Source organism: Crocodylus porosus, unplaced genomic scaffold (genome assembly GCF_001723895.1).
Source record: "Crocodylus porosus isolate Cpor-Errol unplaced genomic scaffold, CroPor_comp1, whole genome shotgun sequence".
In the NCBI taxonomy this organism is placed as follows: domain Eukaryota; kingdom Metazoa; phylum Chordata; order Crocodylia; family Crocodylidae; genus Crocodylus; species Crocodylus porosus.
The window spans coordinates 10,107,792-10,122,452 of NW_017728942.1; the positions used below are offsets into that span (position 1 = coordinate 10,107,792).

The window sequence follows — 14,661 nt, forward strand, 5'->3', positions numbered from 1 at the left end:
AAGGGAAAGCCACCCATGTACAGAGGGCCAGTTCATAGCTCATTTCCCCATCCATAGGGCTTCTGTTGGATTTTAGAGGTGCATTGACTTTGCCACGGCTCTTCTGCACAGGCATAACTTTTACCCTGAAAGAAGCCTGCACAGATTAGTCTGGGTAGCCCTCATTGCACAGTGTGGACATACTCACTTTCTGGAGGGATCCTGTCTTTGTGTGGGCAACCGGACAGGCTGCGATGGTGAGGGTAGAGTCCTGTGACGTGACCGGTGCCATCACAGCCCGGAGTTGGACATTTGATCTCTCGTTTCTCAGGTCTCGAGGGGTCTAAGGAATAAAAGGGGAGGAACAAGGGAGACAACATTAGGCCGGCAATTCCAGCAACTGCATGCAAAATCACAAGGGACTGGGATGTCATCAAGCCATGACATAACAGGCTAAGTAGTAACACCCCATGTCCATTTACCTTGTGACAAATTATTTCTGGATCTATAACCTAGACTACATCTACTTTAGGGATGACTTACTGCTACAGGAAGGCTGGTAAAGTATACCAGTAGAGTCTACTGTGGACACAGCCACACCAGCAAAGTGCGACTGACTCTGGGTTATTGCCCCTTTGCTCCTGTGCAGGTGAACACATGTTTTTGCTGGTATAACCACATTTATGCTAGGCCTTGACTGGGACAGCTGTGTCAGTGAGGGCTCATACTTCTTCAGGCCCCGGACTGACAGAGCTATCCCAGAAGATTACACAGTAAAGAAACAGGAAGCTTCTGCCAATTTAATTATATCAGTATGGTTACAATGAGCAAAACTCTCCCAGCAGGAATGCAGTTACATCAGTAGAAAAAATGGCCAGCCTGGTAGAGCTTGCTCTGGTAAGCTATAACAATATGAAACACGGATATAATGGGCAAGTCTACATGTACACTTTAATGCGCATTACCCTATTTTAATGAGCATTAAAGCATCTAAGAAGTGCATTTTAGCTAATGCACATTAATATAAGTTCACACACATCTTTCTAGTACCTCACAATGAAAGGCACTTTTACATATGCTCTGGGGGTCAGGAGCAGCTGCTCTAACTAAAATACTGTCACATCTCATGTATCAGCGTAACCTCACTGAAAAATGGCGGTGGGGGCACTTGAACTAATACTCATTTGACGAGCTTTAGTTCAAGTGCCCCCACCACCGCTGTAAAGCATGGGGACACTGATAGATGAGATGCAGGAAGCTGCTGGAGCACAGTAATTCCAGGGCATTGGACCAGCCTCTGAGCTCGTGTATAGGCACCCGGAGGCACTAGATTTAAAGTGCATTACCTAAAGCGCACCAATTGAACAGGTAGAGGCACCCAATGATACCAGTACAAGATACCATTATAGTTGCATCCACCATAGGGTTGACACAAGCAGGGATGTGATCTGGTACTGATATAGTTATACCTGACTCAGGATTACCAGAATAGCTTTTCTAGTCTAGCTTGGCTCTTGGAAACAATGCAATGGGATACTTCCCCTGCCTTCACATGGGCTGAGATGTTTTAAGCTGACTAAGAGAATCAGCCACAACATTTCTGGCTGAGATAAATAAGCGGAAGGCAGAGTAGATTTGAACTTTATAGACTAATTAATCTCTCTCTCTCTCTTTCTTTCTCTCTCCCTCTCTCTCTATCTCTAGACAGAGGGGATTTAGACACACCATTCTTATTAAGCTTGTGATATGTGTGTGTGAGTGAATCTTACACATGAGCTTTAATGTGCAGTAGCCTATTCTACTGTGCATTAAAGCATCACATCAAAAACAGTGCTAATCCACTAATGCACAGTAAAATGAATCTACTGTGTATTAAGCATCACTAAAAAGGCATTCATTTTTGCTACTGCACATTAGGGTAGTCTAATGTGCCTTTATGTAGTACCTCATATCAGAAGTACTAAACTTAATGTACAGTAGCAAAAGTACATTAATGAACATGTAGAGGTGCCCTGTATGTATTATATATGTGTGTGTATTGCATTTATCTATCTAATTTATATATATATATGGATAAATTAGATAAATAGATAGATGCAATACATACACACACACATACATATATATATGTGTGTGTGCATGTGTGTCTATATCTATCTATCTATCCATCTATCTATCTATCTATCTAGCTATATAAAATGTATCCATTATATATACAAGGGTGCAGGTTGTAGCCGTGTTGGTCTAGGGACATAGGCAGACAAGGTTCTTTGGGTGAATCTGGTATCTTTTATTAGACCAACTTAAATAGTTGGAAAACAATTATTAAGCAAGCTTTCGGGTTCAAAAAAACAACTACTGAAACTTCCTTAGCCTGATGAAGTGTTTTTGAACCCGAAAGCTTGCTTAATAATTGTTTTCCAACTATTTAAGTTGGTCTAATAAAAGATATCAGATTCACCCAAAGAACCTTGTCTCCATTATATATATATATAATATATATAAATAGATAAATGCATATATATCACAACCTTAATAAGAACAGTATGGCTAAAACCCCTCTTTGGGCTCTGAAAAATCCCAGTGTCCAATTTCCTCGGGACGCTCAGCGGTTCCAAAGCCGAGGCTCTTTCACAGACAAAGTCTTTTCTGGAGAGAGATGTATGGAAGGCCATTCACATGCCCCACCTTTGCCGTAGTAGTTTTTTCGGATGGCATCCATAGATTTGTTTTGTTTCTCATCCACCTGGAAGTGCTTCACGTGCTCTCCCGGCAGGCGGCTGGGCTCCCTCACGATCTTCACCTGCTCGGCCTTCAGCGCGATGGCCTGTTCCAGCAGCCCCAGGTTCCCTCTGGTCATCATGTCATACATTTCGGACTCGTCGGTCACCGCTGATTTCTGGGAGCGCGCGTCGTCGTCTTTGTCATCGTCCGACCTGACCTCCACGATGACCGAGTACTCAGGCTTCGGGCTCAGCCGCCCTTCACAGTGAGTTTTCTGGGAGTCCTGAGAAGTGTGAGGCGTTTCTTCGCAGATCACTTCAGGCGCCATCTCCTCCTCCTCCTCTTCCTCGTCCTCCTCCTCTTCCTCCTCCTCCTCTTCCTCCTCATCGTCGTCGTCGTCCTCCTCTTCATCATCATCCTCTTCTGCTTCTGCTTGCATGGCCTTTTGCAATGGGCAGGACTCCTCGCAGTTTCCATCATCCCGATGCTCGGAGCACAGCTCGCTGCTGCGTTCGCTGGTGACCTCGATAACCTCCTCCGCATCCTCCGTCTGGATGATAATCTCCTTGTCACACTCCTCTTCCATCACCTCCTCTCCTGCTCCTTCGCGGACCAGGTGAACTACATTCCCAGGAGGCTTGGAGACCTGCAGGTCCCTTTCAGGCAGCTGTCCTTCTATTGCAAGGGTTTCTTCTGCTATTTGGCCTAGGTTTAGGAGAGAGTTGGCAATTATTTCTTGATAGCTGCTGTAGTTGGCCTTGCTGGGGCCAGATGTACTGGGAGCTGCATTTTGTCCATAGTGAGATGATTTTGCTGGGCTTTTTGCTGGAAGATAAAAAAAAAGCATGGAAATTATATAAACAGCTCTGTCTTCTTTAAGCTTAATTGAAGCCAGACTCTTGATGGCACAGTGTGATTTAATGCATTTGGTAACTGCAAGTAAAAAAAAAAAAAGTGGAGGGTAGGATTTCCATTTGAAATGTATTCCCACCAATGAGATGAACATCACCAGCCCATACTTATTTCTCCCACCGCACCATCCAAAGTCATCGGCTACACATATTTTGCACATTGCCTGCAGGGGTAGTTGTGTGCTCGAGAGTCCCACACGGGATCCTGATGTGAACTCTCTCCATAAAGAGGATCCCAAGATACATAACTAGATTCACAGGGAGCAAAGAGGCTAGGATCCCAGGGCTGACGTTCTGCCCTAGGTTGTGTGCACGCTCCTGCCCAAAGAAGATGAGTGAATATGGGTGTAAGGGCCTAATCCTGTGCCAATGAAGCACTCCAAAGTTTTAGGCTGCCTTCCCCTCATGCTGCCAGACAGAGATGCTTGGCTATGCTTTTCATGGTCACTCCCCATTAAGTGCCACTAATAAAAGCACTCTCATTTTGGAAGATGCTGGAGACAATCTGCAAACAGCCCTTCTCAGATGAAACCCCGCTTTCCTGTTGTTCTTCCGCTGAATTTCATAATCGCAGAACCCATCCTCTACATAATTTAGAGCAGCTATAACTCTTGATTATTAACACTGGTTGCCCTTTATCCATTGGTTAAAATACAGCTCTGCAATCAATAATGACAAAGCACCTTCTGTTGGCTCGGGGCTACGGGTCTCCTCCTGTTCGGTTGTCTCTGCCTCTTCCTCCTCCAAAGTCCCCTCTGATTCATCGGTGCCAGACTCTTCCTTCACCTCGGTCTCCTCACTCCCATCACTGTCGACATTGTAGCCTTCGTCGAGGGCCAGTTTGAGGGGATGGGATTTCCTCTTGGACACCAAGTGCTCGGCCTCGGCATCCTGAAGTTTCCTCTTCTTTGCTAGAGGGCAGCTTTGTAAACTACAGGAAGGGCAAAGAGACAAGAATATTGGTGGCGACGTGAGAAACAGGTCTCAAAGCTCTCAGATCCAGGCATTTTAATCAGCAAAGCAAGGCAAGTAATCATGCAAAATGTAGGCAATGCACCAAAAGGCTGCTTTCCCCCATCCTAGCTCCATGGACTGAGCTGAAGACCTGACCTACAATCTCTGCACTGTACTCCTTCTCCCCTGAAGCAACTCCCTTAGCAATGAACCATCTCGTACCACTTTGACCAGCTTTTGCTCTGCTGTCAATGGAAGCCCACCGGACCAGATGAAGCCATTTAGCCCAAGGGCTGCTTGTACCTGCCCTTGCAATTCATGCAAGTCCTGCTTCCTCCTACCCTGGACATTGTTACAAGCTAAAGACCATTCATGGCTTCCCGTTATAAATCTATACCCGGTCTTTAGGGCCAGCCATTGTGACATATATAACCCACTGGCACCTTACATCCAGATTTCTCCAGTACAATACACAGATGAAAGTATTAAAACTGGAATGGACTCCAAGCTGACGTACTGTTATTCATGCCCCCACCCACGTACACACGCATGAAGTATGTGTAGGAATTAATAAGCTCCCATGGAGCAACCCAGTCTCTTCCTTTCTGCATGGCTTGGGATGATGGCGAAGCTTTTTTGAGACTGCATCCTGCTCCCTGTTGTAGTCAAGGAAAGGAGCAGAGCTTGGCCCCCGCAAATCAGTTGGCCTGTGCTGTCATGCACACCTTCCTATATTTGGGGTCCATAGGCTGGAAATCTTCCAGAGCAAACCTTACCTTCTGTGCCTTGCATACTTTCCCCGGATATGTCCTGAGCCATTGCAGCCTGGGGTTGGGCAGCTTGAGAGGGAAACAACCAACCGTCAAGAGCAAATTTTAATTGAAAGCACGTAAAACGGTGGAGAGTTAAAAAGAATCTGCGTGGAAGGAACAAACGCTGCACAAGGGAAGATAATTTCCTTTAAATAGTACATCCCCTCCCTTTGAATTCCAACCACGGAGGGCAGGAGGGTGGCTTTGCAGTTTGCTAAAAATTAATGAAATAACTCACCCCATTTAATTAAATGAACGGTTCATTATAGTTTTATGAGTATGTTTAATTAAAGATTTGCATGTGTAAGAGCAAGCTTTTTTTAAAACCAGGCAACTACTGTACTCTGCCTCCCACTGCCAATCTTCAGTAGTTCTTTCTTTATTTTTTACTAGTGCAAAAAAAAATAATATAAACGTGGCTTTTTCTTTCGCTGTCTGGTTTGTTAGACAAATGATGTTTCTTGCTGCAATGAATGGCTGCTCCATTGACAAATCCAGGCTGACACGGACCTGGGAAACCCTGTGTTGGGTGCTGCTAGAGCAGGTTGGAGGGGTTCACTAGCTCCCTGCACTGGCTGCTTGTCAGAAGAATAGGTAATTGTGTTAGCTTTGGGCTTCTCCTAACATCCCTGAGTACCACTCAGGCCTTTTAATGACCTTGTAGCATCACAGCACTTCATTCCTGGGGTGTGATGTTCCCTTGTGTAAGGGTAAAATTCACAGAAATACAAATAATTAGTCCAGTCCCCAGGATAAACACCTGTACATCCAGGCTCAGCAAAGGACCCTGGTTGCTGTTGTTCTCCACCTAGCCTTTAAAGGTTTTGGTGGGAGAGGTGGAGCTATATCACGGAAAACTATTAAAAAACCCATTGTTGCAAGGGATCAGCACAGGAATCAAATCGAAAGTCTGCTTGTAGGGAGGTAAAATGTCAGGATCTTCCTTTGATCGTTTATTTTCTAGATCAAGAAAATGAAGTAGATGCAATGGGTCTGCACTTCAGTAAAGACTTTGATCTGGTGCCACGTGGAAGACCGTCAGCTCAGATGGAGAAGGCAGGATTTGCTACCAAAAACTTATGGTGGGTAAACGATGGGTAATGCTGGAAGGAAAATCACCCAGGGCAGGAACAGGTGCCGGGGTCATATCACCCCAGCCAAATATCTGTCCGGCCTCCTCTTGAAGAGCCCCCAAGGTTGGAGAAAAGTACAAGTTAGAGGGAGGTCGCTAGTGAATTTAAAGAATCGGTCTCGGGAACAATATTATTTAATAATTTTCACCAGTGACCTTTGGCACGAGAAGTCAGGAGTGTGCTGATGAGAGCAGTCGTCAGTTTGGAGAAGGGACAGGAAGAGCAGGGTGACCTTGAGGACCGGAGTAATAGAAACGGGATGAAATTCAATAGCACAAAGCGCAAGGCCATGTTCCTAGTGTCCAATGCCATTTTCTGCTATCAGAAGGGGGCTCATTAGTTGCAAATGGCTGAGGTGGAAAAGGACCTGAGTGTACTAGTCTATCATAAGATGACTGAGACGCTGATCTGATACGGCCATGAAAACAGCAAACACCGGCTTAAGACACATGAAATGGGGTACTTCCATTAAAGACAGGGAAGTACTCTTAGACGCCTGTGATACCTCCTCTACGATGCTACGTGCCATACGGGGCACCTGGTCAAGAAAGATGCAAGCCAGGACAGATGCTGAGAAGGGCAACCGGTGTGCCCAAGGGAATAGAAAGCCTGTCTCATGGGAAGAGGTAAAAGGCCCAGCAAAATGAAGGCTGAGAGGCTGTGACTGCTGAATAACTTCTCAGGGGGTCTGGTCTATCTGGTCCCTTCTAGTCCTATCCCTTGAACGCACGTCTAAGGCACCCCATGGCATGCTGGACCTCACTAGCAAGACCCTATGGTTTTAAAAGATTTGTGCAGGGAGAGTGCAACACTGCCCTGCTGGTATAGGGGGCTGCAAAGAGAAGCTGCAACAAGAGACTCAACCCCTGATGCCTTAAATAACCCTTGGGAGGCCTTGGACCAGCCTCCCATGCCAGCCTTGTGATGCAAAACCCGCAGCATTGCCACGTGCCGTAACCTGCTGCTCACGATCCGCCTCAAAGCCGAGACCCGCTTCTTCCTGCGATCGAGTGGGAGGATGCCCTTTAGTTTCCTCGCTCTTGTGACGTGCACGCTCTCCAGGCAAAACCACACCTATCCTGGCATTCCTCCTCTGAATGAATGGGCCTGCGTCTGAGCGAGAGGCTTGAAGATCATACATAAAAAAGATCTCTTCCCGCTAATGTACATAATTGGAAGAGCGGCTCCCCCCGCTTCTCCTTTTTCTGATGATCTTAAAGTCTATTTAATTTTAATTGCTCTCAGTCATGACTGAGATAGCTCTGTACCGAGCAGCCCCAGACACACTTTAAGTGACTGCACACAGAGATGCGGAGCAGTGTTTACACTAGTAGCGACTTGCGTGGAAAAAAAAAGGCTTATTCAGTACAAAACAAGAGCTGCTCTGATGAAGATGTTACAGCCATTTCTAAGCTTTGCTGAATCAATTCCCTTTTTAATGGGGAAAATTGCAACCTATGGTTTAAAACAGAGGGCGTGGAGAAGGTAGAAGGTGGGGGTCTAAAGGAAGGACGGATCCTGGATATTTCCATTTTGCATATAGCCCAAGAGAGATTAAATAGTGCCCATGGTCCAGAGGAGTCCCCAGCACTTTCTAAAATACCTATTCATTGCATCTCGGCTTCAAACTTCTGTTTGCAAAACTTCCCAGGATGGATGTGCCTAATATTTTGGCAGGGGCTGCATATATGGATGGCTTTCATGGTTTATTAATGCTTCCCCTTCCTTGCAATATTCATGGCCACATTTTCTCTCCGCTGCTCCGATACTTGTCTAAAAGGCTTCTGATTGTCATGCAGACGGTGCCCCGCTTCCAATTAGTCGATTAATCGTCCAGTTAATCAGGCAATTAGGTGACAGCTGCAGAGATGGCTTTTGTGGAGCACTCTGTGCTGCCCCTTAAATATGTCACCTGCTTCAATTACCACCTCCGCTCAAGTGTTCAGCAATAAAAGTTGGAGAAGGGGAATGCCCAGTGCTCTCTGCTCCGCGCTCTCAAGAGTAATAGGGGAGCGGAGGAGCAGAGGCGCCATGGGATTGGCAGAGTTCAGGTCCAATTACTCTTTGACACAGCAAGCTTTCCAGCAGAGACCGCGAGGAAATGCAGCCCCTGCCATTAGCACACACCCAGGCTGAAGCAGCCTACCTTTTGCACAAGCCCCTGTGTGTAGGGTTGAAAGGAGAGCTTAGCAATCCAGGAGCCTGTCACGGATAATGAGACGCTTTGCCCCGGTTCCTTCTGCGGCTGCAAGGAGCAGGCCCGTCCCCTTGCAGAAGTGATCACGGGAGGTCCTGAGGCTCGTTGGAGTCCAGGGCTAAGAGGCTGAAGAGCGGGGCAGGGACTGTATCTGCAAGAATCGTACCCTGTACCTAAGGGGGATACCTCACGTTAAAGCCTTCCCTGTAAAGGCTGCGGGAATGATTAAAGGCCTGGAGGACAAACCTGATGAGGGAAGACTAAGGGACCTGGGACTGCTCAGCCTGGGGAGGAGAAGATGGAGGGGGGACTTGATGGCTGTCTAGAAGTATGTCAAAGTGGGGATATTGGGAGCTGGAAGGAAAAAATGTTCGCTAAGGCACCCCAAGGGAGGACCAGGAGCAATGGCCATAAACTGCTAGAGGATGGTTTCAGGTTGGATGCAAGGAAGAGCTGCTTTATGGTAAGGGGGGGCCAGAATCTGGACTGGACTTCCCAAAGGGGTGGTGCAGTGCCCAACCTTGGAGGTCTTCAAGGAGGAGACTGGACAGACACTTTGATCCCAGCAATATCTCTGCCCAGTGCAGGGGGGCTTGGACTTGATCTTTCAAAGCCCCTTCCAGCCCTTCATTTCTATGCCAAACTCCAGGAACAGGGGCGGGGAGGGAGGAGGGAAGTGGCAAGGCAGGGGAAGGAAACAGAGCAGGGGAAGAGCACACATGATGGGCAACGCTGCTTTTATGGGCAACACCACTTTGGGCAGCAGTCCTTTTGGAGGGCTCGGCCCCCCCTCGATCCTGGGCAGCTGAGACGAAGCAGGCCGCGTGCTGCCGCTTGGGACTTCAGGGGCTGCAGGAGGGGACTGCAACGCAGCTACCGTCCCGTACGGTTTCCTTCCCTTTCCCCGTGTCCACGATGGACAGAAAAGGGGCCTAAAGGCCAGGTTTAGGATCCAGCCTGATAATATGTTTGCCCCAACATAGGGCTTCCCATAGCCTGTGTTTCCCTCTGGGAAAAGCCACCTCCCCTGTCCTCCGCCGCCAGGTGATGGGGTTGAGACGAAACTTTTCTTACCTCACCTCCTGTCCGATGAGTTCCGTGGGCACTGAGCGCGGAGGCAGGAGCCGGGAAGGGAAATAAAACACGAGGCAGTCAACACGACACCCCCCAGACACTCCAGAGGCAAGTCACCCATTGTCCCGGACCGTAACACAGGCAAATCTACAGCAAATAGACAAGCACGCCCTCTCTGCTGCCCCGAGCCTGCGGATGCTCATGCCTGTGCCCAATTTCAAACACGTCCAAGCGAAGCACGTATGCACCTAAGCTTCAGGGCAATAAAAAAAAAGCAGTTGCTTTCCATATGTGCATATTCAGGATCCAGACCACAGGACGCAAGAATTGGATCCTGAATATGCATGTATGGAAAGCAACGATTGAGTTTTCTTCGTTTGGGGCAACGTGTCTATGCTTAAATGGGCTAATTTGCATTCTTCCAGTTTCTTTGCAGAGTCCCTTTTGCTCCAATCGCTGTTTTCCCCTCCTAGTGCAAACATAAATACCCTTATTTTTCTCCCCTCTAAGCAGACTGCGCTCATGAGGGAGCTATGCGCCGTGTTCAGCTGCACAATAGTTCGTGGGCTAATTGAATTGTGATGTCGATGCTCTGCAGCTTTCCAGGATGATTTTTCCTATCTGAATAATATGATTCTATGGTAATAACACGGAACAGTATTTTTAGTTTCTTAACTAGAAACTGGTGTCCAGCCAGGAAGCCAAACAATTGGGGAGGAGGAACCACACATGCTAAGTTTGCACAGGCTAAAAGGCATTGCATGTTTGCTCAATTTGTTTGAGCTAATTGGGTTTCTGGGGAACCAGATCTCAATGGAATGACTCACAACTTCAACAAACTGGAGGCAATCGTAAGGAGCGTGGTGTATTCAACAAATTACCTTTTCACATCAGGAGACCTGGATTTAAATGCCGTTAAGGCAGCTTGCAAGTGAGAAAATAAGTAGAATCAGGCTGGTCTGATTATAGTCCTGAGGGGCATTATAGAGACGACAAAAACAAAACAAAATGCAAAAAAAAATAAAATTTAAAAAAAGGGGGAAAAAATCCTCACAACCCACATCTTCTGGCACCATTCAGCATTAGTTGACTGTAGCTGGGTTTTGTTTTTTTTTTGAAAGAGATGAAAATGATTACAAGGACAAGGAGAGAGGTAGAGGTCAGGACAAAGTGGGGCCCGGTGGCACAGCTGCGTGGATGAAGTTGCATAATACCTGCTCACATCACACTACACTTTAGCTAGTCCTATTAGTTCCTCCCTTTCAATGACCTTTAAAATGCATCAGATCCACAGACACCAACAAGGGAGAAAGAAAATAGGGGGGGGGAAGGAAAAAAAAAAACACAACCCGTGATCTGTAATCATTATTCAAGGTGGCGATGGTATATGGGCTAACACCGTGCGCCACGTATTACAGCACCTTTCTTGCACAGAGAAAAGGCAGCTAGAGGATGAAATGGAAGTTGTTGTTTTGTTTAAAGATGGAAAATAAATAGCAATCAAGCTTTGAATCAACCAGTCATTTGTCCTCCCGTCCCTGCTGTGAGACAGCCCTGTTTGCTTCTGCAGCATGCACTCACTCTGCCAGGCAGTCTCAGATGTACAACTTCAAAGCCTCTAGCAGAGCATACATGATGAAAGCCTTTGGAGCTGATCTGAGGCTATCACTTTTCTGATGCCTATAAAATGAAGCATGCAAGGGGGGGTTTCTGTGTTGGGGGGGTGGGGAATAAAACACGATGTGGGGCTGCAAGCATTTGTGGTCGGGGCTGATCTTTTTGTAGCTGTGCACTGATCTCACGGCGAGGACCGGGCGGCGGCAGGAGAAGGGGAGCCGTGGTTGTGGCTTGGAAGAATGAGATGCTGGACCTGAAGACGGGCCCGCCAGCGCGGATAACAAGCTGCTCACCTCGGATAGATTTCGACCGTGTGCGCGCTCTCTTATCGTCATTTTCTAAACTCATCTGGAAGCAAACAGCAAAAGCGTCAGCGTTAAAAAGTCTCCAGGAAAACGCGGCACTGGGAAAAAAAACAAGTTGCTCAACATAAGTGACCTGGGTTTAGGGAGCCAGGAAGGCTACCACGGTTTCTTTTTGAGAATGATCCACATTGCGGTACTGTTTTAAAATCAGGCCATGCCAGGTTGATTTTCATGGGATGGTGTTTCAGAGCTTCCTTTTTATGACATGAAGGCTTAACGAGAACATAGCCGCTCTCATGCTTTAGCGATGGAAAGGTCGAAATTCTGGCCTTCTTGAAATCAGTCCTAAAATTCCTGTTGGTTTCAATAAGGCCAAAACTTCCTCGGGAGGACTGACAATGTGGCTGAGCTCTTTTGTCAAACGCTTTGGTGCTGCACCAACTCCTAGCCCCACTCCTTCCCCCGCAAAGACAAGACACAAGTGGTGGGTCAGACTAAAACGTGAACGGGGAAGGTGAGCGAGGAGTAAAAACAACGGGATGTTTTAGTGCAGGTGAGCAGTAGTAACAACAGCTCGTTCATCTGCACAGTACTTTCACCCAATGCATCACACAGGGTAGTACAGAGGCACAGACAGGACCAAGGACTTGGTGAAGGTCAGTGGCGAAGCCAGGAACACAAGCCAAGTCTCCCGAGTCCCAGCCCAGTGCGGTAGCCACTAGGCCACATGGCTTCACCAACACCCCACCAGCCCAGCAGCCTCCTGCTGCTCCAGCGTGCCTTCCAAATCAGGATCGGCAGGGGCGAGAAGACAACGGTGCTATTTGGACTGGAAGCTTTCCCTAGCGCACAAGGGGTGCCGGGGGAGGAAGCACAAAAAAAGGGTGCTCGCAGGAGAAGCAGGCAATCAACCTGGTTACTGCAGGCAGAGTGCAGGCAGCGGTCAAGCACGCTGCAAGATAATAGGACAGAGAGCTGATTTGTCTAAAACCAGAATCTCTGGAGATTGCGCGGTGTAGCATTTAATGGATTCCATCTGTTATGAAAGTTGTAGACAATAAAAGCAGCATCTGCATATATGAACAGAATTAGGCCCGAGCAGGGGGAGGAAGGGATCTAAATGCCTTTGAGGTTCTGGGCCTTTGCATAGGCAGAGTGCTCTCCATTAGCATGTAAATATAGGGTATGTTTTATTGTTCATAAATCTGCGCGTGCCATAAAGCCGGCTTTGCACACCAGACAGGTAACTTTCTACATGGAGCTCTTTACATCAGCTTCCCACCCCCTCCATGTTTAACACATGGGAAGGTGCATTTTAATAACTGTTAGACTGCAGATGTTATATTCTGCCCAGCAGGGAATAAACACAATGAATAAAGGCGATTTGGTACTCCAAGGTGCTCACCAATAACAGTGGCGGCCTTAGGGTTGTTGGGGCCCCTTAGAGGCTTAATTTTGATGACCTATAACCCGCCACTAGTGTCGTGGATCGTTTTAATATTCTTTGGGGGAATTAGATAAATAGTCAAATGTTAAAATGCAAATAGAGCCACTTCCTTGTAAAACGTTACCCCCCCTCCAAAAAAATTGCTGCAAAATTTTGGGGCACCCTAAAGTGTGGGGTCCTGGGCAGTTGCTTGGTTTGCCCTCCCCTAAGGCCGCTACTGCCAGTAACTAAGCATCACAACAACCGGAATATGAAAAGACCAAAAGGTACCTAGCTCTGGGCTGGACCACCATGCACGTTTCAGGGTGCAGTGCAATCTGCATTTAGGGTAGATGAGTGGGAAAGGGACTTTCTGTGGCAACATGTCTTGCTTGGCTGCACACTGGAGCTGAGGTATGAGTACTGAAAGGCTGAGCGTACACCTGACTCCATATGGAAGTGCATCTCAACAAAATCAGAAATACATGTCTTCCTATTCTCCCACCCCATTACCTTTTTCCTCACCGAAGTGGTGGGTGGAAGCAGGATGGAAAACACTAGGTAAGGGAGAAAACAATTAATTTTCTTAGGGAGGGTTTCACTAGGGGAATAGTGCACCCCCATGATTAGCTTACATCAGAGGTGGCCTTAGGGTCGCTGGGGCCCTGGGCAAGAGAGTCATTTAGGGGCCCTTAGAGGTATGTACTCCAGTAAATAGTAACCCAGCACAGTTGTATTGTGGATCTTTGTAATATTTTTGGGGGGGAATTAGATAAATAGTCAAGTGTTAAAATGCAAATACAGCCACTTCCTTGCAAAAACTTCACTCTGCCAAAAAATTGTTGCAAAATGTGGCGGCCCCCTAAAGTGTGGGGCCCTGGGCAGTTGCCTGGTTTGCCCACCCCTAAGGCCTCTAGTGCTTACGTGTCTGCTTCCGAGAGGGAAAAAAACCCAAACCCAACCAGTTCTGTTGCAATAAGGGCAAATCCTTTTCAGCACAAAATGTCCCTGACTAAGCATTCCCAACCAAGTCCCGCTGGCACGGTGCACGATGAGCATCTTCGACATAAGAAACCAAGGGGGATCAAAACAAAACAAAACAAAACAGGAAAAACTAACGGGGGGGGGGGGGGTCACAAACAAGGAATCCCAGCCTCAGTTCCCTAAAACAAAAAGGGAACAGGACTGGGGAGTGCAGCTGGGGAACGCACCATCACAATCCGCACGGTGCTGCTTCCCTTCTCTGTTGCTCTGCTAGCAGAGTGTATAATGAAAACAAAGCATGCTGGCTCCTCGCTGGAATACAGCCCAGTGCCAGCGCCAGCTTACAACCATGTGACCTGTTCTTCAATGAGGAGCAGGAGAGCCTGTATTTAAATGCACAGCTCTAAATGTCTACTTGAATTCTGCTTGTATCCTAAAGCACACCTCTATTTTTTTTTTAAAGGGCAGGGAGCTGGAGCCAGGCAAGGCAGCCAATGGGGGGACTGGGACAGTATGCGGGGATCAGGGGAGCAGGCAGGGGATAG

The 14,661-nt window shown here is 47.4% G+C and overlaps 1 protein-coding gene across 1 annotated transcript in view; it reads right to left on the reverse strand.

Moving 5' to 3' along the window:
* MYT1 (myelin transcription factor 1) overlaps window positions 1–14,661 on the reverse strand; it is a 93,581-nt gene that overhangs the window by 39,671 nt on the left and 39,249 nt on the right. The window contains exons 3-8 of the mRNA XM_019548097.1: window positions 11,695–11,749; window positions 9,785–9,815; window positions 5,345–5,407; window positions 4,298–4,545; window positions 2,668–3,528; window positions 188–322 (exon numbers count right to left, since the gene is read on the reverse strand). Of these exons, the coding sequence (XP_019403642.1) occupies window positions 188–322; window positions 2,668–3,528; window positions 4,298–4,545; window positions 5,345–5,407; window positions 9,785–9,815; window positions 11,695–11,749 (1,393 nt within the window). The remainder of the gene's footprint in view (window positions 1–187; window positions 323–2,667; window positions 3,529–4,297; window positions 4,546–5,344; window positions 5,408–9,784; window positions 9,816–11,694; window positions 11,750–14,661) is intronic.